This window comes from Phacochoerus africanus, chromosome 12 (genome assembly GCF_016906955.1).
Source record: "Phacochoerus africanus isolate WHEZ1 chromosome 12, ROS_Pafr_v1, whole genome shotgun sequence".
NCBI lineage: Eukaryota > Metazoa > Chordata > Mammalia > Artiodactyla > Suidae > Phacochoerus > Phacochoerus africanus.
Genome location: NC_062555.1, coordinates 38,046,825 through 38,071,695, shown reverse-complemented (window position 1 = coordinate 38,071,695; position 24,871 = coordinate 38,046,825). Strand labels below are relative to the sequence as shown.

General features: G+C 44.1%; 1 protein-coding gene across 1 annotated transcript in view; it reads right to left on the bottom strand.

The window, feature by feature from the left end:
- Positions 1–9,536: 9,536 nt before the first annotated feature.
- Positions 9,537–24,871, bottom strand: part of DCAF12 (DDB1 and CUL4 associated factor 12) — a 39,676-nt gene continuing 24,341 nt past the window's right edge. The window contains exons 3-9 of the mRNA XM_047754952.1: positions 22,171–22,377; positions 20,361–20,421; positions 15,965–16,158; positions 14,622–14,687; positions 12,806–12,968; positions 10,261–10,439; positions 9,537–9,736 (exon numbers count right to left, since the gene is read on the bottom strand). Of these exons, the coding sequence (XP_047610908.1) occupies positions 9,578–9,736; positions 10,261–10,439; positions 12,806–12,968; positions 14,622–14,687; positions 15,965–16,158; positions 20,361–20,421; positions 22,171–22,377 (1,029 nt within the window). The 3' untranslated portion in view covers positions 9,537–9,577. The remainder of the gene's footprint in view (positions 9,737–10,260; positions 10,440–12,805; positions 12,969–14,621; positions 14,688–15,964; positions 16,159–20,360; positions 20,422–22,170; positions 22,378–24,871) is intronic.

The following is a 24,871-nucleotide window of genomic DNA, read 5'->3' as shown; positions in this document are numbered from 1 at the left end:
CTGTGGAAAGGTTCATCTGTGCCATATATTAGAAGCCAAATATAGTTGCTATCATATGGTATTTGTCTTTCTCTTTCTGACTAACTTCATTTAGTATGTGAGTCTGTAATTCCATCCATGTTGGTGCAAATGGCATTATTTTCTTTTGTGTGTATCTTTTTGCCTTTTCTAGGGCAGCTCCTGTGGCATATGGAGGTTCTCAGGCTAGGAGTCTAATCAGAGCTGTAGCCACTGGCCTACAACAGAGCCACAGCAACACCTGATCCGAGCCGTGTCTGCAACCCACACCACAGCTCACAGCAACACCGGATCCTTAACCCACTGAGCAAGGCCAGGGATCAAACCCTCAACCTCATGGTTCCTAGTTGCATTTGTTAACCACTGAGCCATGATGGGAACTCCAGCATTATTTTCTTCTTTTTTATGGCTGAGTAGTATTCCATTGTGTATATATACCACATCTTCTTAATCCATTCATCTGTTGATGGACATTTGTTTCTATGTCTTGGCTGTTGTGAATAGCACTGCAATGAACACATGGGTGCATGTGTCTTTTTCAAGGAAAGTTTTGTTTGGATATATGCCCAGGAGTAGGATTGCTGGGTCATATTGTGGTTTCTATATTTAGTTTTCTAAGGTACCTCCATGCTGTTTCCCAGGGTGGTTGTACCAATTTACATTCCCACCAACAGTGCAGGAGGGTTTCCTTTTCTCCACACCCTCTCCAGCATTTGTTATTTATGGACTTATTAATGATGGCCATTCTGACTGGTGTGAGGTGGTACCTCGTAGTAGTTTATTTATTTTTATTACTCAGATGAATTTATCACATCTGTGGTTGTATAATGATCATAACAATCCAATTTCACAGGATTTCCATCCCACAGCCCAGGCACATCCCTCACCCCCAAAACTGTCTCCTCTGGAGACCGCAAGTTTTTCAATGTCTATAAGTCAGCATCTGTTCTACAAAGAAGTTCCATCTGTCCTTTTTTCAGATTCCACATGTCATTTGATGTTGGTGTCTCATTGTATGGCTGACTTCACTTAGCATGATAATTTCTAGGTCCATCCATGTTGCAAAAAATGCTGGTATTTCATTATTTTTAATGGCTGAGTAATATTCCATTGTGTATATGTGCCACATCTTCTTGATCCACTCCTCTGTCGATGGACATCTAGGTTGTTTCCATGTCTTGGCTATTGCAAATAGTGCTGCAGTGAACACCGGAGTACATGTGTCTTTGGGAGTCATGGTTTTCTCTGGATAGATGCCCAGGAGTGGGATTGCTGGATCAAATGGTAGTTCTATGTTTAGTTTTCTGAGGAATCTCCATACTGCTTTCCACAGTGGTTGCACCAATTTACAATCCCACCAACAGTGTACTAGGGTTCCTTTTTCTCCACACCCTCTCCAGCACTTATTGTTTGTAGACGTTTGATGATGGCTGTTCTGACAGGTGTAAGTTACCTCAGAGTGGTTTTGATTTGCATTTCTCTAATGATGAGTGATGTTGAACATCTTTTCATGTGTTTCTCGGCCATCTGTATGTCTTCTTTGGAGAATTGTCTGTTTAGATCTCCCACCCATTTTTTGATGGGGTTGTTTGTTTTTTGGGTATGGAGCTGCAGAAGTTGTTTATAAATTTTGGAGATTAATCCCTTGTCATTTGATTCACTTGCAAAGATTTTCTACCATTCTGTGGGTTGTCTTTTGTTTTGTTTAGGGTTTCCTTTGCTGTGCAGAAACTTTTAAGTTTGATTAGGTCCCATTTGTTTATTTTTGTTTTTACTGTCATTACTCTAAGAGGTGGATCTGAGAAGATGTTGCTGTTGTTTATATCAGAGAGTGTTTGGCCTATGTTTTCCTCTAAGAGTATTATAGTGTCTGGTCTTATATCTAGATCTTTAATCCAGTTTGAGTTTACTTTTGTGTATGGTGTTAGGGAGTGTTCTAATTTCATTCTTTTCCATGTGGCTGTCCAGTTTTCCCAGCACCACTTATTGAACAGGCTGTCCTTTCTCCATTGCATATTCTTGCCTCCTTTGTCATAGATTAGTTGGCTGTATGTGTGTGGGTTGAATTCTGGGCTTTCTATCCCCTTCCACTGATCTATATTTCTGTCTTTGTGCCAGTACCATATGGTTTTGATGATTGTTGCTTTGTAGTATAGTCTGATGTCCGGGAGCCTGATTCCCCCAGCTCCATTTTTCTTTTTCAGGATGTCTTTGGCTATTCTGGGTCTTTTGTGCTTCCAAACAAACTTGAAAATATTTCGTTCAAGTTCTGTGAATAATGTCCTTGGTAATTTGATAGGGATTGCATTGAATCTGTAGATTGCCTTAGGTAGTATAGTCATTTTGATAATATTAACTCTTCCAATCCATGAGCATGGTATATCTTTCCATCTATTTGTGTCATCTTTGATTTCTTTCACTAGAGTCTTATGGTTTTCAGAGTACAGTTCCTTTGTCTCTTTAGGTAGGTTTACTCCTAGGTATTTTATTCTTTTGGATGTGATTGTAAATGGGATTTCTTCTCTAATTTCTCTTTCTGCTCTTTCATTGTTAACCTCATAGTAGTTTTTGTTTGTTTTTTGTTTTTTTGGTCTTTTTGCCATTTCTTGGGCCAATCCCACGGCATATGGAGATTCCCAGGCTAGAGGTCGAATCGGAGTTGTAGCCACTGGCCTACAACAGAGCCACAGCAACTCGGGATCCGAGCCACGTCTGCAAACTACACCACAGCTCATGGCAATGCCAGATCCTTAACCCACTGAGCAAGGCCAGGGATCAAACCTGCAACCTCATGGTTCCTAGTTGGATTCGTTAACCACTGAGCCACCATGGAAACTCCAACCTCATAGTAGTTTTGATTTGCATTTCTCTAATAATCAGTGATGGTGAGCATTTTTTTCATGTGCTCGTTGGCCATCTGTATATCTTCTTTGGAGAAATGTCTATTCAGGTCTTTTGCCCATTTTTCAATTGAGTTGTTGGCTTTTTTGCTGTGGAGTTGTATAAACTGTTTATATATTTTAGATATTAAACCCTTGTCTCCATTATGTTTTATTACAGACTACTGACTATAGTTCCCTGTGCTAGAGTATGACATTGCTATAGTGTATGTCTATCAGACGTGGGCAGCTTGGGGGATTACTGCCTCAGTCCTGGAAGGAACAGGTTTTTCAGGCAGCATCAATTCAATATGGTTCTGAGCTTTAATTTCTGCTCTTACATGTCTTGGCACCACTATATGTAATTTTTTATATCAGCATAAAATATATATATTTTTCTCTTTAGGGTCACATCTGTAGCACATGGAAGTTCCCAGGCTAGGGGCTGAACAGGAGCTGCAGCTGCCATCCTACACCACAGCTCACAGCAACACCAGATCCTTAACCCAATAAACAAGGCCAGAGATCAAACCCGCCTCCTCATGGAAACTAGTTGGGTTCATTTCTACCAGGCCACAGTGGGAACTCTTGAAAAAATTCTTAAATCTCAAATGTGATTTTATAAAAATTAGTATTTGAAAATTCCTCAGAATACTACTTTATTCTTTTTCTAGGGCTGCTGCAACAAATTACCACAAAGTTGGTATTTTCTCCCCCTCTCTTTTTTTGTGGCCACACCCACAGCACATGGAAGTTCCTGGGCCAGGTATAAAATGCGTTCCATGGTTTAGGCTTGCTGCATCATAGCTTCAATGCTGATCCTTAACCCGCTGTGCCACATGGGAACTTTCATAAAATAATAGAAATTTTCTCTCGTGGTTTTGGAGGCCAGAAATACAAAATGAAGGTGTCAGCAGGGCCAGGATCCCTTCCAGTCTCTGTCTTTACATCATCTTCTCCATGTGTCCTTGTATGTCCTTTTCTGCCTCATAAGGACATTCTCATTGGAATTAGGGTCTGCCCTAACCAAGTATAGCCCATCTCAATCTTTACCTTATTTACATCTGCAAAGACCTTATTTCCTAATAAGGTCACATTCTGTGGTTCTGGAAGACTTGAATTTAGGGGGAACACTACTCAACCTACACTTCCCAAGGCTTTATTAGAAACTGTTTAGATAATAAGACTCATGTAACAAAAATTTAACAGATCTTGCTGTATTTACCTGCTTTGAGGACAAAAATGCTGGATCACTTCCTATTCTTCTTAGATTTCCCTGCACCAGTAGAATAGTTGTCGTGGAAACAGGAGATTTCCTGTTTGAGTGTGGAGGAGTTCCCATCGTTGTTCAGTGGAAATGAATCTGACTAGCATCCATGAGGACGCAGGTTCGATCCCTGGCTTCGCTCAGTGGGTTAAGGATCCAGCATTGCCATGTGGTGTAGGTCACAGATGCAGCTTAGATCTGGCATTGCTGTGGCTGTGGTGTAGGCCAGTAGCTGCTGCTCCAATTCTACCCCAGCCTGGGAACCTCCATAGGCCTCGGGTGAGGCCCTCAAAAAACAAAACAAAACAAAAAAAACCCTAAGACATCTAGAATGTAATTTGAACTCCTCACTGTATAAAAATTTAAAAAATCCTTGATGTCCAGAGAGGGGAAAAGACTTGTTTAAAGTCATGTCCATGAGCAGCAGTAGAACTATCCTCCCCCCTTAGTACACACTTACCTTGAGCAGTTGGCATTGGGGGTGGTATGCATCCCCCTCCTTCAGAAAATAGCAATAGTATATTGCATTTTTTTTTTAGGGCTGCACCTGCAGCATATGGAAGTTCCAAGGCTAGGGGTCCAATCAGAGCTGCAGCTGCCAGTCTACACGACAGTCACAGCAACACTGGATCCCAGCTGCATCTTCAACCTACACTACAGTTCACAGCAATGCTGGATCTTTAACCCACTGAGCGAGGCCAGGGGTGGAATCCCCATTCTCATGGATCCTAGTCGGGTTCTTAATCCACTGAGCCGCAATGGGAACTCCAACAGTAGTATCTTTAATCAGTAACATAACATTCCCCTCCCTTACAAAAAGATGTAATGGTGGAAACTTAAATACGGTGATTGGGGCAATCATTTTTCGTTTTTAGCAGAAGGGCCTAGGGAAGCAGAGAGAGTGGTTTTGGTGGTGATAGGGAAGGAGTTTCTCAGGTAAGCCACACATTACAGGGCCCAAACCACCACACTTCAGGACGTGGTACCCAGCAGTGCTCTCTGCATCGACAAACGGCCTTGACTCTGGAGGACAAAGAAGCCACATTATTATTTCCAGTCCTCTGTTCAGGCTGCCAAGAAAAAAGTAGCTATGACTGAGGGAAGTCTATTTTCTTTGAGACAGGAGTTGATCATTTGTTTTCTTCCTGTTCATAGCACTAGGCATGTTAATTATAGCTCTGAATACTGCTTAACAAGAAACACAGTAAACATGTGCCTCTGAGCTGAGTTAATGAGTATTATTATCCTTTAAAAATTCTGACTTTGGCAATTACTCACTAATCAAGAGGAGTGTTAGGATGTGAGGCTCAACCCAGGGGAAATTTAAGAGAACAGCGCATACCTGTCTTGGAGAGCTGAATCAGAAGCGTTTACAATCTCATCTTGAGTTCAGTTCTCACCTCTCTCTCTCTAGGGGCAGTTTATAGACACAAATTTCTCACTTCTATCCTGAAGTGAGGGCAGAAGAACCAAGCTAACAAACCTGCACTTTCTCTTGTCTTCTTCAGTAGTCCCAGAATTAGAAGCCCATGTTTCTACTGTCCCAAAACTTCCAGACATCTCAGCATAATAGCATGAAATGAGATGTGGCTAAAAGACAAGAAACATTGAGTAATTCTTCTTCTTCCACCCTACAAAGCTGTCTCCCAGCTCCAGCCAACTAGAAAGGAAGAAAAAGAAAAAAAATACTTGGGTAATAGTTTCTTACCAGACTGACGCCAAGGCTAAGCCAAGAGTTCTGACACCCTGACTTCTGGGTACCTCTCTAGGAAATGTCTGTGTGGCCTCTGGATAGATGAGCCCTGGACTGGCAAGCTTCAGCTTTATTAGGAACATTATTAAATTTAATATAAGGTAATGGGAGTTCCCGTTGTGGCACAGCAGAAACGAATCTGACTAGTATCCATGAGGGTTTAGCTTCTTCGCTCAGTGGGTTGAGGATATGGCGTTGCTGTGAGCTGTGCAGTGAGTCCCAGATGCAGCTCGGATCCCGAGTTGCTGTGGCTGTGGTGTAGGCCGGCAGCTGCAGCTCTGATTGAACCCCCTAGCCTGGGAACGTCCATATGCTTCAGGTGTGGCCCTAAAAGTACAGTGACACACTGTACTTTTTTAAAAAAAAAAAAAAGAAAGAAAGAAAAAAAGAAAAAGAATAAATTTAATAGTAAGTTAAATTAATGGGCTGGGTGAATGTTAATCAACTTCTAGAGCGGCAGGGATGGAGGATAAGTGAGTGTCTAAAGCCAAAAATGATCCAAAGGAGTATGGGAGGAGCCAGTAGACCATTTGGGATGAGGCATGTGCCTGAGAACAAGGAAGTTCTTTCATGGCCTGCGAGTCAGGACTGCTGTCAAAAAAGGGACAGGCCACATAAAGTCCACAAAGCCCTTCTGTGATACATACTTTGTAGCAAAGACTGGCTGGAAAGTGGGAGCAAGGCCAAGATTCCACAGAGGCCAGAGGTCCAGGCCAGGCCCTCCCCACATCCCCTGTCACCTTTCTCTGAGCATGTTCCAAGAACATGAGTCTCATGGTAACCCAAAACCTGAGGTTGTGAAGAAGCATGTCTCTGTTCAATCTGCAGCTCCCCAAAGTAATTTGACCATGGAACATTTTGCCCACACCAATTACTATTCCTTGGATTTGGGATTCTGAAAACCTCATTTTGGGAAAGGCTAATTCCAGTCCCTTTCCAGATGTGACTCCTCTCCTCTAGGAAGTCTCCTCAATTGCTCTGGCTCAGTCATCTGCCCCTTCTTGTTTTGCAGCCTTTTATCACGTAGGTAGGTGCCCACATGAGTCATGTTCTGAATCAGTCCCTCAAGGCAGCTGTATTCAGCTTGCCCTGTAAAGGAACAAGGGCCACATGACTGCTTTGTCTGGCTCCTGCCAGGCCTTCCAGAGATGACTGTGAAGAGGGTGGTAGCATTCTGCTATCTTTTAGCCACAGCCCCACACAGGTTCTGAGAAGAACATCACTACTCTGAATGCTGTGTCCCCCTCTTACAAAGGACAGCAGGATCCGTGGTTCCATCTTCGAAAAAATGATCGTCTGTTCCTGGGGCACCACAGCCACTTTCTCAGTCATTCTCGGGGTCCCCTCCACTGAAGCAGATGGGATCTATCACCAACCCTGGTTATGTAAGAGGGGCTGGTCACCTTACTCAAATCCATAGTTATTAGAGCAAGGACTAGCATGCTCCCTCATTTCCAGTGTGTTTTTCCAAGCACCATACTACTTCCCTCAGGGCATATCCAATCTCAGCCAGATCCCAGAGCTGGAGACCAAGAACAAGCAGGTCTTAGCATTTGCCCTTGACATGCCTTAAACCTTGAGGGAACTTTTGTGTTCTTTTGTTCCAAGGAATCCTACCACCCCAAGCTGGCCTTTCATCTGGTCATTTGGGGCCTTTCCTACCGCCTGCTGGCTATTCATACTCAAATCACTTTGCACTGGAATAATATTTATTTTTTTTTTACTTGGCAAAAAGTCAAGTGCTACATTTTTAAAAACAAAATCTCAAACAATCAAACGCATTACCCATCACAGAAGAGGGTCTGGCAAAAGTATAAAACATCCTACTTAAGATTTTTTTTTTTTAATATACAAGTCGGTTTAAAAACAAGAGAAGTTCTCTGAGAACTAAGAAACCTACAGCTTTGTAGTTTAATAATAGAAAAAAATTAAGACAATTAAAAGGTCTGTAGCATCCAGCATTTTGCTTAATTCCCTGTTGATAGCACCTATGTGTCGCTAGCTTAGAAGATGAGAGTTCTAGAATCTGTGTGTATGTCTTGTACCACCAAGACATAGTGGACTTGCTGCCCCTCCTACCCTCTGGCACCAGCCCCCATCACCAAGGAGAATACACTCTTTTTTTCAAACTCCTCACTTCCACCCAAGAGGATAAGTGGGAGAGCAACTTCAAAACTGGAGTGCAGGAATATGACTTCCTTTCCCCAGAATGGGCTGCTGACAGAAGCAGAGTATGTGCTTAGAATGGAGGAGGAATCTGTGGGTGGTAACAGCTGTTCTGCAACATGATGCATAACAAGCAAGGAATAACTGGACATCACGGTCAGTCAGTTGCCTGGAAGTCTAAAAACCTCAGACTAAAGAGACAGTTCAAGGGAGGAACAAATTACTAATCACATCAATGCTTTTACATGCACAACATCGCTGGCTGTAGGCCACCCCATCACCAGCCTGGGCTAAGCCAACAGAGTTGGGGGGTGGGTAGTAGCTTCAACACCAGCCCCACTGTATTAAGAAAACAAATGTTCCACACATGAAGCACTTGCTACACAGAGGTAAATGCCCTGCTCATTCCCACCCTCCAGGACTGAACCTAGTTTTGAATAAGAAAAGCAAAAATTCACTGAGGAGATTTGAAGAAAGGCAAAGAAGTTTCTCCCCAAAGCCAAGAGGACCGAGTATGTGAATTTTAGCATACTTGAGGGTCCCAGCTCCAGGCCCCTGAGAAATCAGATCAGGTCTTGTTTGAGAGGAAGGAGAGGGGGGCTGGGATGGAGGTTCTTTTTACCAAGTCCTACTAACCCTTCTGCAGCCTCCAGAGCTGCATCTTGGATGGAGACCCTGATGTTTTAGGGGAGTGGCAACTGACTTAAGCAGATGGGAAACTGAAATGGAAGTGACACAGACACAGAAATGTTCTCAACTGGGGGACACACTGATGGGAAGGCAGGTGGGAGATGGATTACTTTGGAGACCTGGTATCAGAGTCCCCAGGACTTGCAATCTAACTCAAAGGGTTTTCCTTTCTGTTTTTACTTCCTATAATAAGTGTTGTTAGACTGTATAAAACAAGATAAAGACTAGTCCTAAAGCTGGTCTCTGTGAATAAAGTTGTTTCTTTTATAAATATTTTAATTACAGTAATCCTCACTCCAGGTAATTTCAGTGACACACTGTACTTGCAGGCACACAAGTTCTCTCTCTCACACTCACACACAAACACACACACACAGCCCCCAAACTTTCACAGAAAGTCTGACAGCAACCATATAATTATAAAGAAGCCCTACCTCTGAAGAGTGAAGTAAGGGTGAGAATTGAGAATGACTACGTCAGCCTAAAGAAGCCAGAGAGGGGACAGTGTGTGTCACTTAAAGAAAAAATACAAACAGGAATTAACAACGTTTGGTTGAAAAGCAGAAAGAAAAGACAGTAAAATGAAATTCTGATTACCAAAAATGGAAAAAAGGAAAGAATCAAAAGACTCTAGATTTCCATACAGAGCTTCTTCCTGTCAAGTGCCTCAACTACAGGCAAACTCCGCTGTTCCCACTAAAATATGAGGGCCTCGCACAACTGGAGAAAAATCAAAAGAAGAAATGGAAACTGAGGATGGAAGTTAGTGTAAATCTCTGCATTTTGGAAGAGAGTTAGTTGTCATTAACTCCAGAGCCCAGCATAGTTTCCATGGAGCCCTGAAGGGAGGGGACCTCCTGCCACAAAGAGTTTCGTCCCGGACGAGTCGTAGCAGTGGGTGTAAACAGCATTAGGGAAGAAATCAATGTCCGAAAAGTAATTCCTCCAGGTTTCATCATGATTCTATGAGAAAGAGAGAGATTCTATTAGCACTTGCCATGGGGCAGGAAAGGGGAAAGAAGGGAGAGGAATGCTTCCTGGGCTCCTTAAGAGGAGAAGGTCCTATAGCTATAACCTGATACCAGGAGACTGATGTTTATGGGAACTGGGCCTCATTTTTCCAAATGAACATGAGGGAGGAGCCAAACAGGCTGAAGAACTGCTATGTAAACCTAAGGTCTCAGGACTGCTGGAACCAAGTGCTTTAAGAATTCACTGGCAGCCTCAGTGGGAGGTTCCTTCTTCTTTTGGCTCTATTATCACCTGGGGGTTAACCTGGGTCAACCGGTATGTCTTACTGGGCCTCTGCTTTCCCACAGACAAGCAGTCACAAAAACAAAATCAAGGGAAAGTGCCTTTCTCTGCTCTGAAGAGTGCCTCTTACTAGTGAAAAAACTATGTAGGTAGGTAGTGTGTCAGCAGGGGTGGGAGTGGGTGAGTAGAGTGAAGACAATTTTTTGGTCACTGTCCGGCAGGAGCTTACTCACCAGCCAGCCTTTGCCAGTGGTTAGTTTCAGATTCTCCCCTGCTAGCCTGGGCTTGGACCCATAACAAGCTGAGAGCCTCTCTTCCAGGAATCTCTGAGCTCGGATGTCATAGAACAGCAGGGAGCCCTGCCCTGTGCCCACAGTGATGATGTGCTCATAGAAGCTCACTGACCGGATCCCTAAGAGAGAAAAAGTACAGCAATCAAATTCTGCTAGCCTGAATTTCTCTGACAGAGTTCACATGGCACCCTAAATACCACAGTGCTCTTCCCAAGGCAGATACAGCTCATGCCAAAGCCAGAACCCTGATGCCACAGTGCCCATGCACACACTAACAGGAACCTTTCCATGAGCCTCCGAGAAGTACCAGAAGCCCGATGATACCCAAGATGCTTCTGGCCCAACCATAAGTATGCCTGGAACCTCCTTGCCACTCCTAGACTCACTCTGAAGTCATCTTCGTAACTCCAAGCTCTTCGCCATTATACATTTCCAACCCATGCTAAAACTGAGGGTAATCTACATATTTATAAATCATTACATTAACAAGAACTTTCTTGTACTTGACCTAAAACCACTACCATGGCACTGCCAGAGGTCTTTATCTGGAATTAAGTGTGTTATGAGGGTGGCAAACAGCCTAGAACTGAAGCACTCAAAGGAGCACTGTCTCTTACTTATACTGTGAATTTAAGACAAGTCATCTAATCACTCTGAGTCAGAGGGAAAAATACATCTGCTCTATCTGTGGATCAAATAAGTGCACTGCATATGAAGATGTCTCTAGGTACATATGAGGTGCTCACTAATATTTGCGAAATCAGGATTTCCTTATTTTTTTTTTAAATTTTTTGTCTTTTGTCTTTTGTTGTTGTTGTTGCTGCTATTTCTTGGGCCGCTCCAGCGGCATATGGAGGTTCCCAGGCTAGGGGTCGAATCGGAGCTGTAGCCACCAGCCTACACCAGAGCCACAGCAACGTGGGATCCGAGCTGTGTCTGCAACGTACACCACAGCTCACGGCAACGCCGGATCGTTAACCCACTGAGCAAGGGCAGGGACCGAACCCGCAACCTCATGGTTCCTAGTCGGATTCATTAACCACTGCGCCACGACGGGAACTCCAGGATTTCCTTATTAAGTATGAAAGCTACTCCTGTAAATAGTAACCAAAATCTCTGGAAATTCTGTATGGTGGACATCATTCTGGCCAAGCCTGTTTATTTTTTCCCTCACCAGTCTCCTTACAGACATTATTCTCCCTGTGCTAAAATGTGAGCATTTCAACTATAAGTGAAAACAAAAAACCCAAAGCAAAGGCCATCTTTGCAACATTTGCACAAAAATAACTACTACTTGAAGAGAGAAGCTAAGTTGAAATCCACACTGCCTTTTAGGATTCTCAGGATAACATAGTCATGTTTTTGCATGAGAAGGGGGACAATGTGAGATGAAGAAAACACACTTTGTTAAGCTGGTTAATTTGGATTCTGGGGAGTTCCCATCGTGGCGCAGTGGTTAACGAATCCGACTAGGAACCGTGAGGTTGTGGGTTCGATCCCTGGCCTTGCTCAGTGGGTTAAGGATCTGGTATTGCCGTGAGCTGTGGTGTAGGTTGCAGACGAGGCTCGGATCCTGAGTTGCTGTGGCGTAGGCCTGTGGCTACAGCTCCGATTAGACCCCTAGCCTGGGAACCTCTGTATGCTGCTGGAGCGGCCCTAGAAAAGACCCCCCCCCGCCCCCGCAAAAAAAAGGGAGGCTGAAACCTAAGTCACCCACTGATCTCAAATAAATATCTTCTTCTGCTTTACTGAAGTATAATTAACATACAATACACTGCATATATTCAAAGTATATAATTTGAAGTTTTTTTGGTTTTTGTTGGAGTTTTTTTTTTTTTTTTTTCCTGCAGTGAGCAGCAGCTTCATGTGGGATCTCAGTTCCCAGATCAGGGACTGAACCCAGGCTGCAGAGGTGAAAGCACCAAATCCTAACCACTAGAACACCAGGGAACTCTTCTATAACCTGAAGTTTTAACATGTGTATATATCCATGAGGTAAAAGCACCAAATCCTAACCACTAGAACACCAGGGAACTCTTCTATAACCTGAAGTTTTAACGTGTATATATCCATAACACCATCACCACAATCAAAACAACAAGCATATTCATCACTCCTAAAAATGTCCTCGTGGCCCTCTGTAAACTCCTCACCCCACATCATCCCTTAGCACAAAATGAATTGTACAGTTCAGGGAGGTTCCAGCAAAGAAGTACCACAGGACATTCAGTAGGGCTCTGTGAGAGAACACAGACACCACTAATATCCTGAACACTGGTTTCCACCAATGGCTTCTGTGGCTACACATCTGTCAGTGGTATTTGGAGCTCTGCTGCCATATGCAGGTATTCAAGCTCCCCTCTGTGTCACTAAACACCTCCACCAGGAGCCATCATGTATTTGTTTGGAAACCCATAAAGAAACCAAAGATCAAAACCCATTCACATGGCAGATGGAAGCCTAAGGGGCACACGGGACCTCTTACCACTGCCTCGCTCCCTGGAGCAGACGGACTTGACATTGTACGATGGCTGCCGTGGATCCAAGAAGGAGACATGAGCTTGGGAGCCCACTGCGTACACTGACCATTCACTACCATAAGCCAGGCACACATTCTCACGGCAATATGGCAGTTTGGTGGAGAGGAGCTGAAAAGAGAGAAAGGAGAGATGCACCCATGGCGTTACCACAGAGCACAGGGCCCTGCACTGTTCCCAGATGCTCACCTCTGTGGGCTTTCCTCACACAAGCCACACAAAGTCAGAGATAAAAAGACCTGCCCCAGTTGAGTAAGTCACGCCTTGCTCCACCCCGAGGTATGGAAGGGAAAGAAAGGGTGACAATAATCAACGATAAGATACAGGTGCTAAAGTTAAGAAAAAAAGGTCAAGCTGGAATTCAATACTCAGAAAGAGAGAGACCAAAAACTAGGCTATTTCCAGGGATAACCTCAAGGCACTAAAGCAAGGTCCCACTCTCTTCTCTCTGCCAGAAAGAGGCACTACCTTTCTCACAGACCTTCAGGTAAAGAAGCTGGTTTCTGGCAACGCCTAGCCTGACTCCCACTGGATGGGAGCTGTTCAGGGCAGAAAGCATGCTCATGGGACTGCTCAAGCCCAGGTAACCCCATCAGCCCTAACCCTGTATCCTTGTCACTCAGCCAATCCTCAGTGGTGCCTAAAGGCACCGAGCAAGGGCAGCAGAGCCCAGAGGCTGCTGGGATGTGAAGGAATCAATGATCTCTGAGCATTGCTTCTTCTTGAAAGAGAGTCTATCAAAGAAGTAATAAGCAGCAAAGACTTTGTGTGTGCGTGTGTGTTTTAGGGCTGCACCCATAGCATATGAAGGTTCCCAGGCTAGGGGTCTAATCAGAGCTGTAGCCTCTGGCCTATGCCACAGCCATAACAGCGTGGGATCTGCAACCTACACCACAGCTCACAGCAACACCAGATCCTTAACCCACTGAGTGAGGGCAGGGATCAAACCCGCAACCTCATGGTTCCTAGTTGGATTTGTTAACCACAATGGGAACTCCAAGCAGCAAAGACTTCTGGGCAGGAGTTCCCGCTGTGGCTCAGGGGTAACAAACCCGACGAGTATCCATGAGGATGTAGGTTTGATCTCTGGCCTCGATCAGCAGGTTAAGAATCCGGCATTGCCATGAGCTGTGGTATAGGTCGCAGACCATGGCTCAAGATCTGGCATTACCGTGGCTGTGGGGTAGGCCAGCGGCTGTAGCTCCGACTGGACCCCTAACTTGGGAACCTCTATATGCTGTGGGTGCGGCCCTAAAAAGCAAAAAAAGCAAAACAAAACAAAAAACTGATAAAAATAAAAGCTATAGCTCTGACTTGACCCCTAGCCTGGGAACCTCCACATGCCTCAGGTGCAGTCCTAAAAGTTGTTCGCAAATATTGTAAATTAAATCTGTACCTTACATGATTATTTTAGATCTGGTTTATCTCAGTTTAACTGATCTTTGGTTGACAACAGTTCCTAACATTTAAGATTTCCTTCCATCACAACATTACAAATAGTAAATAATCCATAAGCAAATGCTTCAGTGCATTTTGAATTAGAGGACTGCTTGCTGAAGGAGTCTCTCGCCAATTCCCTGGAAAAAGAAAGGCTCACCCCCTCTGATGTCTCTAAGAGAGGCACACCAGACTCTGAATTTCATGCCCCATGCAATCACATGCCTACTCTTGGAGAACTGGTGCTTTAGATAAGAATGAAAAAGCTGAGGGAGAAGTACAGTGTTTTAATAATAAGGTGAAACCACTTAGTCACATTCATCACACCTTAGACAGTGTATTTTCAGCCTTCCAGAGATGAAAGTAGCCATCCAGAGACACTGCTCCCAATTCCTACAAAAAGCAATGAAAAACAGGTTATAGTCCACTCGGTGGCAATGAATGTACAATAAGCAGCAGATGACTCTGAAAATTGGGGTCCTTCCATTCTTCTTTCCAATCCCATGATGGTGCCAGGGATTATCAGCCCATTGGCTCACTCTATGGAATACAGCAGGACAGCATTTTTTTTTTTAATTTTAATTTTTTTTGCTTTTTAGGGCCCCAACCATGGCATATGGAGGTTACAGGGTAGGGGTTGAATTTGAGCCGTAGCCACCAGCCTACACCACAGCCACAGCAACTCAAGATCCGAGCCGTGCCTACGACCTACACCATAGCTCATGGCAACACCAGAGCCTTAAACTGAGTGAGTCCAGGAATTGAACCCCCAACCTCACGGTTCCTGGTTAGATCCATTTCCACTGTACCACAATGGGAACTCCCAGGACAGCATATTAAAGCAAGATGCTTCTTGAGAGAACCCAAAAAACAAGTCTGGGTTTGAGCAATAATGTAGACACCCATAGTTCAAAAAGCCCTTACTATGCAATCATGTCTATGATATCCTGTTGGATGTTTAGAGCAGAACACACACACGAAGGACAGTTTTCTAAGTCTCAATGTGAGAGCTTCTGTAAGTGGAGGGTCTAAGCTGGGGGAGTTAAGTCTACCTCTAAGCCGCAAACATGGATGGGAGATAGGAGGCTAAAGGAACTACCCCCTTAAATTGTGGTCTGATTCAAATTTTGCTAGAAGCATTTCTTCTCTTCTGGCTCTGGGTTGCCACAACAACACTCTACTTAATAGCCCAGCTTCAGGAAATCTGACTCAAATGATTAATACTTGATGTCAGTGATGAGAAGATGCAGTAAAGAATGAAAAGAAACTAAATACCAGAGAGAAGAAAGTGACTGGTTTCAGAGGCATACAGGAAAATCACACTCAAAATAAAAGCACCTGCAAAGACATGTGCAAATGAGAGATAGTCAAATCAGAGTGACCCAGGGGAAACTCTGAGAGGCTGACCCATAAATATGAACTATCCAGAAATACTGCAGAGCTCAATGCAAGCAATGAGTTTCATAATTTCAGCTATAATCTTTCTCAGAGAGCGATTATAACTGAGCATCCCTCAGCCTTCAAGAGATGCTCTGTAGGCTCAGAACCGAGCTATGCAACAAGCTCTGACCTGGGGAAGCAGAAGGGAAAAGGAATACACCTCCTAAGACATAAGCCAAGAAGGTGAAGCAAGAGGAACTGGTTTCAGAGGACCTCTGGCAAGCTCATACCTTGTTCTTGTTGTTGAAGGCCAGAGCCCGGACCTTGCAGTTATCAGGATTTGTGTCCTCCTTGGGGATGTCCTTTAAAGCCTTGTGAGTGATGTGAGCATATACAGGGACCCGTGACACATTGTGCCTTGCATCACTTTTGGTCAACACATCGTCTGTCACCTCCCAGAGTCCCATAGAACCATCACGGGAGCCTGCAGGGCAAGAAAACCACAGATGTCAGACATATACAGCTCTCCATGGGACAGTCCCACAGAAGTCTCGGTGGGGTTTCTCAGTCTAGCTCTCTGTGTACCATGCTCATGTAAGCTGAAGCTTAGCTAGGTGTACCATGCTCATGTAAGCTGAAGCTTAGCTAGCTCTCTGTGTACCATGCTCATGCTCAGCAGAAAAGAGAGCAGTGTGCATCTTAATAGCCACACCAAGCAGATGATTCACCTGAGGTGTAGGAGTTAAAACATAACCTTTAAGTGCAACGTGGTTGGTAGGATTTTTCAAAAGAGAGCATTATACAGGAGTTCCCTTCATGGCTCAGCAGTTAATGAACCCAACTAGGATCCATGAGGATGCGGGTTTGATCCCTGGCCTCGCACAGTGGGTTAAGGATCCAATGCTGCCGTGGGCTGTGGTGTAGACTGGAGATGAGGCGCAGATCTGGTGTTGCTGTGGTTGTGGGGTAGGCTGGCAGCTATAGCTCTGATTTGACCCCTAGCCTGGGAACATGCATTTGCTGCAGGTGTGGCCCTAAAAAGCAAGCAAGCAGGAGTTCCTGTTGTGGCGCAGTGGTTAACGAATCTGACTAGGAACCATGAGGTTGCAGGTTCAATCCTTGGCCTTTCTCAGGGGGTTAACAAGCCGGCGTTTCCGTGAGCTGTGGTGTAGGTTGCAGACGCGGCTAGGATCCCGCGTTGCTGTGGCTCTGGCACAGGCCGGTGGCTACAGCTCCGATTCAACCCCTAGCCTGGGAACCTCCATATGCCGTGGGAGCGGCCCAAGAAATGGCAAACCCCCCCCCACCCAAAAAAAAGCAAGCAAGCAAACAAACACAGAGATCATTATACATTTGATAAAGCCCAGTAAATCTTCCAAGCAAATGTTCAGGTCATTTGGGCATGCATGCGCAGGTGACTGCTATTAGGCAGTAAGCTTCCACTCTACATCAGTGGCACTTAACATTTTCTGACTCTTGTACCCCCTTTGACAGACTTAGGAATTTAAAGACCCCTTTCTCTAGAAAAATACATAAAAACACCACATTGTACACTCAATTTCAGTGAGGTTCATGGACCTCCTGAAGGGACCACAATCCCTGAATTGAGAATGACTGTTCTAGATAAAATGAATGCTTAAAAAATATAAACAGTTTGATTTAGGAAACAATAATGAAGCACTTAAAATTTTTTTTTTGTTTTTTTTGTTTGCTTGTTTGTTTGTTGTTGTTTGTTTGTCTTTTTGCCGTTTCTTGGGCCGCTCCCGTGGCATATGGAGATTCCCAGGCTAGGGGTCCAATCAGAACTGTAGCCACCGGCCTACGCCAGAGCCCCAGCAACGCGGGATCCGAGCTGTGTCTGCAACCTACAGCACAGCTCACGGCAACGCCAGATCCTTAACCCACTGAGCAAGGGCAGGGACCGAACCCGCAACCTCATGGTTCCTAGTCGGATTCGTTAACCACTGAGCCACGACGGGAACTCCTTTTTTTGCTTTTTAGGGCCACACCTGTGGCATAGGGGGTCCTAGGCAAGGGGTCGAATTGGAGCTACAGCCACAGCCACGTGGGATCTGAGCCACGTCTGCAACCTACACTACAGCTCAGAGGAATGCTGGATCCTTAACCCACTGAGCAGGGCCAGAGACTGAACCCACATCCTCATGGATACTAGTCGGTTTGTAACCCACTGAACCACAACAGGAACTCCCTTGCTGATAATGACCTCTTAGTCTATGAAATTCCTGATCTGGATGTGAACAAAGCATAAGTGAAAGTTCAAAAGAAACATACTCCCTGCCTCCTGCACAGTTGAATATTAGCACTATTTCCAACTGAGCTGCTTACTGCAAAATTTTGAAGCAGTTTATTTTCTCAATTTTTGTGGAGTTTTCCTCCAAATTAGGCTTACTGTATCTGCACATGTTATGGTTTTAACAAGTATACTGTGTTTTTACTAGCTTCCATAATTGTATGTGATGTTGCACGCTCTATGATATGTCATCAGTATGTTACATGGCATCTCCATCATTAGGGTAGGGAAGTGTACTAACTTACTTTGATATCAGGAAACCAAAACAGCTTCTTTCAACATGTAACAATTTAGAGACCAGCGCATTTCAAGATTAGTACTTTTACAAAGCTGTATTTCCTCAATTTAGATGGCAAAATTATACATCAGGAATATTATGGAAGTATTTTTTGTTGTATATGTTGATTTTTCTTTTCTGTTTTTGACTGTGCCTGGAAATTTCAGAGCCAGGGATTGAATCCACTCCACAGCAGTGACCCAAGCCTTAACCTTAAGAAGGATCCTTAACCAACTAAGCCACAAGGGAACTCCTGTATATGTTGATATATAATGAGTCTACAGTTTATAAGGAAGGTATCTTTTTTTTTTTTTGTCTTTTTGCCATTTCTTGGGCCGCTCCTGTGGCATATGGAGGTTCCCAGGCTAGGGGTTGAATCGGAGCTGTAGCCACCGGCCTAGGCCAGAGCCACAGCAACACAGGATCCGAGCTGTGTCTGCAACCTACACCACAGCTCACAGCAACGCCAGATCCTTAACCCACTGAGAAAAGCCAGGGATTGAACCCGCAACCTCATGGTTCCTAGTCAGATTCATTAACCACTGAGCCTCGATGGGAACTCCAGGAAGGTATCTTCTAACTGTCAAAATTAAAGTCGCAATAGAAGAGGAGGATTATCACAAATATTTAGATTTTAATTTTTTTTTCTGGCTGTTCCCTTGGCACGCAGAAGTTCCCAGGCCAGGAACTGAATCTGCAGCACAGCAGCGACCCAAGCTGCCAGTGACAACGCTGGATCCCTAACCCACTGTGCCACAAGGGAACTCCAGATTTAATTTTTAAATTATAGTTGATTTACAGTATTATATTAGTTTTAGGTGTACAGCATAGAGATTCAGTATTTTTACAGATTATACTCCATTTAAGGTTATTACAAAATAGTGGCCGTTATTTCCCTGTGCTGTACAACATATACTTGTTATTTCATACATAGTAGTTTGTTACTTCACACTCCTAGCTTGCCCTCTCCCCTCCTCACTGGGCAACCACTAATCTGTTCTCTTTATCTGTGAGTCTGTTTTGTTATACATTTGTCTTATTTTTTTGGATTCCACATATAGGTGACAGAATTTTTGTCTTTCTCTGACTTATTTCACTAAGTATGACATTCTCCAGGTCCATTCATGTTGTAGCAAATGATAGAATTTCATTCCTTTTTTCGGCTGGGTAATATTCCATTCTGTATATATACCCCACCATTCACCTGTTCATAAGACACTTAGATTTGCTTCTATGTCTTGACCATTACACATAGTGCTATGAATATTGGCGTACATGTATCTTTTTGAATTAGTGTTTTCATTTCCTTTGGATATACATCAAGCTGTGGTATTTCTATTCTTAGGTTTATTCTTTTTTTTTTTGCTGTACCTGAGGCACGAAGAAGTTCCTGGGCCAGGGATCAAACACGTGCCACAGCACTGACCAAAGCTGCATCAATTTACATTCTTAACTGCAGTATACTAGGGTTCCCTTTCTTCAAATCTTCACCAACATTTATTTGTAGATGTTTTGATGATGGCCATTCTGACCAGAGTAAGGTGGTACCTCACTGTAGTTTTGATTCCATTTCTCTAATAATTAGTGATACTGAGCATCTTTTCATATGCCCATTAGCCATTTTTATGTCTTTTTTGGGAAAATATCTATTCAGGCCCTTTTTTTTTTTCCCCTAGGTTTTTTTGTTTTTTGGGGTTTTTTTTTTTGGCTGCACCCAAGAAACATGGAAGTTCCTCGGCCAGGGATCGAATCCCAGCCACAGCTGTGACCTACACCACAGCCGCAACATTGCCATGAGCTGTGGTGTAGGTCATAAATACAGCTTGGATCCTACGTTGCTATGGTTGTGGCACAGGCTGACAGCTATACCTCCAATTCGACCCCTAGCCTGGGAACTTCCACATGCTGTGGGTGCAGCCCTAAAAAAGCAAATAAATAAATAAATAAATAAAAATAAAAAGAGACAATAATGAAAACAACGTCTCCTGATCCCTGGTTGATGTTCTATTTACTGGGCTATTTCCAATCACACTCTCCCTTTTCAAACTCTACCCTCCCTCCCAGCCACACCAGAACTCCCTTCAAAAGGGCAACCTACCAGACACTGCCATAGTGTCACTGATCCATGCAATGGAAAAAATCCAGTCCTTGTGTCCATCCTTCATGAAGGAAGAGGAAGTGATAGGTACAGAGAGGGACAAAAAAAGGAAAAAATAAATTGGTAAAAGAATAATTACAACACACACCCCTGAAAAGCATACAAGTCTGACTGAAAATATCTTTCTAAAAATTACAATTCTTGGAGTTCCCTGGTGGCTCAGCGAGGTAAGGACCCAGTGTTGTTACTGCAGTGGGTTGGGTTGCTGCTGTGGGGCAGGTTTGAATCCTGACCCAGGAACTTCTAAGTGACTGGTCAAAAAACAATTAAGCAGAATGAAAAAAATTAAAATTGAAATTCATGGAAGTTCCTGCGTGACACAGTGGATTAAGGATCTGCTGTTGCTACACTTGGGGCGCAGGCCACAACTATGGTGTGGGTACGATCCCTGGCCCAGAAACTTCTGTACGCTTTGGGCACAGCCAAAAAAAAAAAGCAATACTATTTTTTTTGGTGGGGGGGAGAGCAAGCTAGGCCTGTAGCCAAAAAAAATGCATAAGTTCCCAGGAAAGGAATTGCACTCACACCACAGCAGTGACACCACCACATCTTTAACCCACTGAGCCACTAGGAAACTTCTAAAAACTACAATTCTGATCTCTGGTGATCTCAACTCAAATGGCATGATTCTCTAATCTTTAACTTGTCCTGAGAAGCTCAATGAATCTCGAATTCCTGTGGGCAATAAACAAGTCCAGTGGACCTAGCTCTAGTATTCCATCACTGTATTTCTTATTTGGGGCTCTTACGCAATTACCCACCTTTCATCTCTCCAACCTCATCCTAGCACTCTCTCCCCCTTGCTTCCTGGGACAAGAGTTACAACTGACCTCGATGCTGCTCCTTTTGTCTGGAACTTTCTTCCTCCAGACATCAGCATGGCTTGCACTCTCATTTCCTTTCGTCTCCCTGCTCGACCGTCATTATCATCAAAGAGGCCTTCCCTTACTCTCCTCTGAAATGGCAACCTCCACACTCTCTACCTTTAGCCTGCCTTTACTCTTCTCCATGGCACTTATCATACTCTGACGTACTGCTAGTAAGTATCTGCTGGTTTATATACTGGTTTATTTGCTTCCTTTCACTTGAGTGCAGGCTTCAAGAGGGTGGGGGCTTTGTCTGTTTTATTCACTGCTATGTCCCCAGTGTCTAAAACAATGCTTAGGAGTTCCCTTGTGGCCCAGCAGGTTAAGGATCCAGTGTTGTTACTGCAGAGGCTTTTGGGTCACTGCTGTGGCATAGGTTCAATTTCCAGCCTGGGAACTTCCATTTCACATGCTGTGGGAGGGGCCAAAATAAAAAATAAAATAAATCAATGTCTGGCCACAGAAGGCTCAAAAATAGTTGCTGAATGAATGATTTAATAAACTTTGCTCGCTGACCACAGGCAGTTAGAGATGTGGAAACAATGTGGACTCAGACATCAACCCACTGCTGCTGGCCCAAGGCATGTGGTTCACCCCTTTATCAAACATAGGCTCTGTCAACATACCTGATACTCCTTGCAGGGTGTGCAAACCCCATTCTTAAATCTCCACCCCCATACTATACCACTGTACCCCTTGCAGGGTGTGCAAACCCCATTCTTAAATCTCCACCCCCATACTATATCACTGTACCCCTTGAGTTAGCAGAAATCTAGCGGAAACTATCCCTTCCCAGGTGGCTTGTGGGAGGATGAGCCATGTTACCTACTGAGCTCAGTTTAAAAACAAGGCTACCTCTAACTACAATTCCTGGGGAAACTTACATCTCCCACACACACAGGATCTAGTGTAGGCAGCCGGTAGATAGCAAGACTGTTGGGGTTGTCTCCTCCAGTGGCTAACAGTGTTCTAGAGGGATTCAGCTCAATAGCATGGATACCACAGCCCTGCTGTGTCACACCTCCAGGCTCTCGGTCCTTCAAAATGGGAATCTTGGTGATCTGGCTTGTCTGGACATCCACTACAAACAGCTACAAGAGAAAAGGGATATAGAAGCTGAACACAATTTCTCTTCAGTGTGGCTGACCCTGGGTACCAACATCCAGTTCAATCATCCACCAAACATTTAATTAATGTCTATTACGCATTAGATCCTGGGAATTATTAAGGGCATGGTCAGGGCCACATGAGTCAAATGAAACATGAAAATAAGAAAACATAACAGATAACTTGCTACATAAACACATAACAGGAAGAAGTAAATTCTGCCTGGGATTCAAAGATGGCTCCAAAGAGGATTTGTAGGAGTTTCCTGATGGCCTAATATGTTAAGGATCTGGTATTGTCACTGCTATGGTTCAGGTTCCATCCCTGGTCATGGAACTTTCGTGCTCCACAACTGCAGTAAAAAATAGATAGACAGATAGATAGATAGATAGATAGATAGATAGATAGATAGATAAAAGGACTTGCATTAGACTAGGGACCTAATGAACCCGACAAAAGGTTTTCTGTCAGTTTAGGACATATTTTACATATCTAATTCTTATCTACCCATGCATACAAACTTAAAAACAAAACGTGTCACACCCACCATTAGACATACCTATAAACATTACCAGGTTTGCTAGAGTGACTTGAGACACAGACAAGGTAAGAAATATTACTATCTCACTGTTTACCTCTTATCACACACACATTCTGTTCCATGCCTCTGGGCCTTTGCTCAGGCTGCTGCTTCTGCCTGAAATGCTCTTCTCCACTTCTGTACCAAACTAACTCCTTTTCACTCTCCAAAATTCAACTCATGCTACTCATGCTAGACTCCTCCTCTCCCTCATTCCCATCTTCCCAGCTAGTCCTGCCAAACCTACCTCCTAAATATTCTTACAGCTGGATCCTTCCTCTCCAGCTTCTCTCTTCTAGGCAACTACATGAGTCTCTGTACCTTCAGGCAAGGCCATCAAAACTCTTCTCCACATGGAGTTCCTGCTGTGGCACAGCAGGTTAAAGACTCGGCATTGTCTCTGCAGTGGCATGGGTTTGATCCCAGCTCTGGCACAGTGTAGATTAAGGATCCAGTGTTGCTGCAGCTGTGGCACAGGTTGCAGGTGCAGCTAAGATTTTATCCCTGGCCTGGGACATGTTGCAGGTGAGGCCAAAAAAGGAAAAAACAAATAAAAAACAACAACAAAAAACTATTCTCCATACTATAATCACTCATCTTCATAAAAATGGAACTCTTCCCATGTCAGTGAAAGAATATCTAATGGTTCTTCTTTACCTAAATGCAAGCCCGCTAGCATGGAATCAAGAGACTGCCCTCAATGTGGCCCCTACCTACCTCTCTAGCTTCACATCCTGCCACAGAACTTGAAAGAAATTATTATTATTATTATTATTCACACAAAAATCTTCAATGAAATATTATTTTCACTCTCATGATGTTCACAATGCTAGTAATCCTTTCTCCTCCTCCTCTTTACCTGGTCATCATGTACCTATCTTTCATGACTCAGTTCAAACATGTCCTCTATGACTATTCCCTTATGTCCAGGTTGGTTAAGTTCCTCTCTTGTAGGCTCCCAAGACTGAGATCTTTTTTTACTTTCTTTCTCCTTTTCTTTTTTTTTTGTCTTTTTGCCATTTCTTGGGCCACACCCGTGGCATATGGAGGTTCCCAGGCTAGGGGTTGAATCAGAGCTGTAGCTGCTGGCCTAAGCCAGAGCCACAGCAACGCGGGATCCGAGCCGCCTCTGCAACCTACACCACAGCTCAGGGCAATGCCGGATCCTTAACCCACTGAGCAAGGCCAGGGATCGAACCAGCAATCTCATGGTTCTTAGTCGGATTCGTTAACCACTGAGCCAAGACAGGAACTCCCTCTTTCCCTCTTTCTTCCTTTTTTTTTAAGGGCCGCACCTGGCGCATGTGGAAGTTCCCAGGCATGGGGTCAAATCGGAGTTGCAGCTGCCAGCCTATGCCACAGCCACAGCAACGCCAGATTCGAGGTGAATCCATGACCTATACTGCAACTTGAGGCAACACCAGATACTTAACCCACTGAGTGGGGCTAGGGATCAAATCTGCATCCTCAGGGATACTAGTCGGGTTCTTAACCTGCCAAGCCACGAGGGAACTCCCACAATACTCAGATCTTATTACAGATTTTAAATCTTTTTTGTTTTTTTTTTTCTGGCTTTTTAGGACCGCACTTGCAGCATATGGAAGTTCCCAGGTTAGGGGCAGAATTGGAGCTACAGCTGCCAGCCTACACCAGAGCCACAGCAACACCAGATTAGAGCCATGTCTGCAACCTACACCACAGCTCATGGCAACACCAGATACCCAACCCACTGAGTGAGGCCAGGGATCAAACCTGCATCCTCATGGATACTAGTCAGATTCATTTCTGTTGCACCACAACAGGAACTCCGATTTAATATCTTTACTTGTCTCTCTTCCCGATTAAGCCCTCCCAATTCCAAGAGGAGGGGATCTACCCTGTTTGGTTCTATCCTCTTG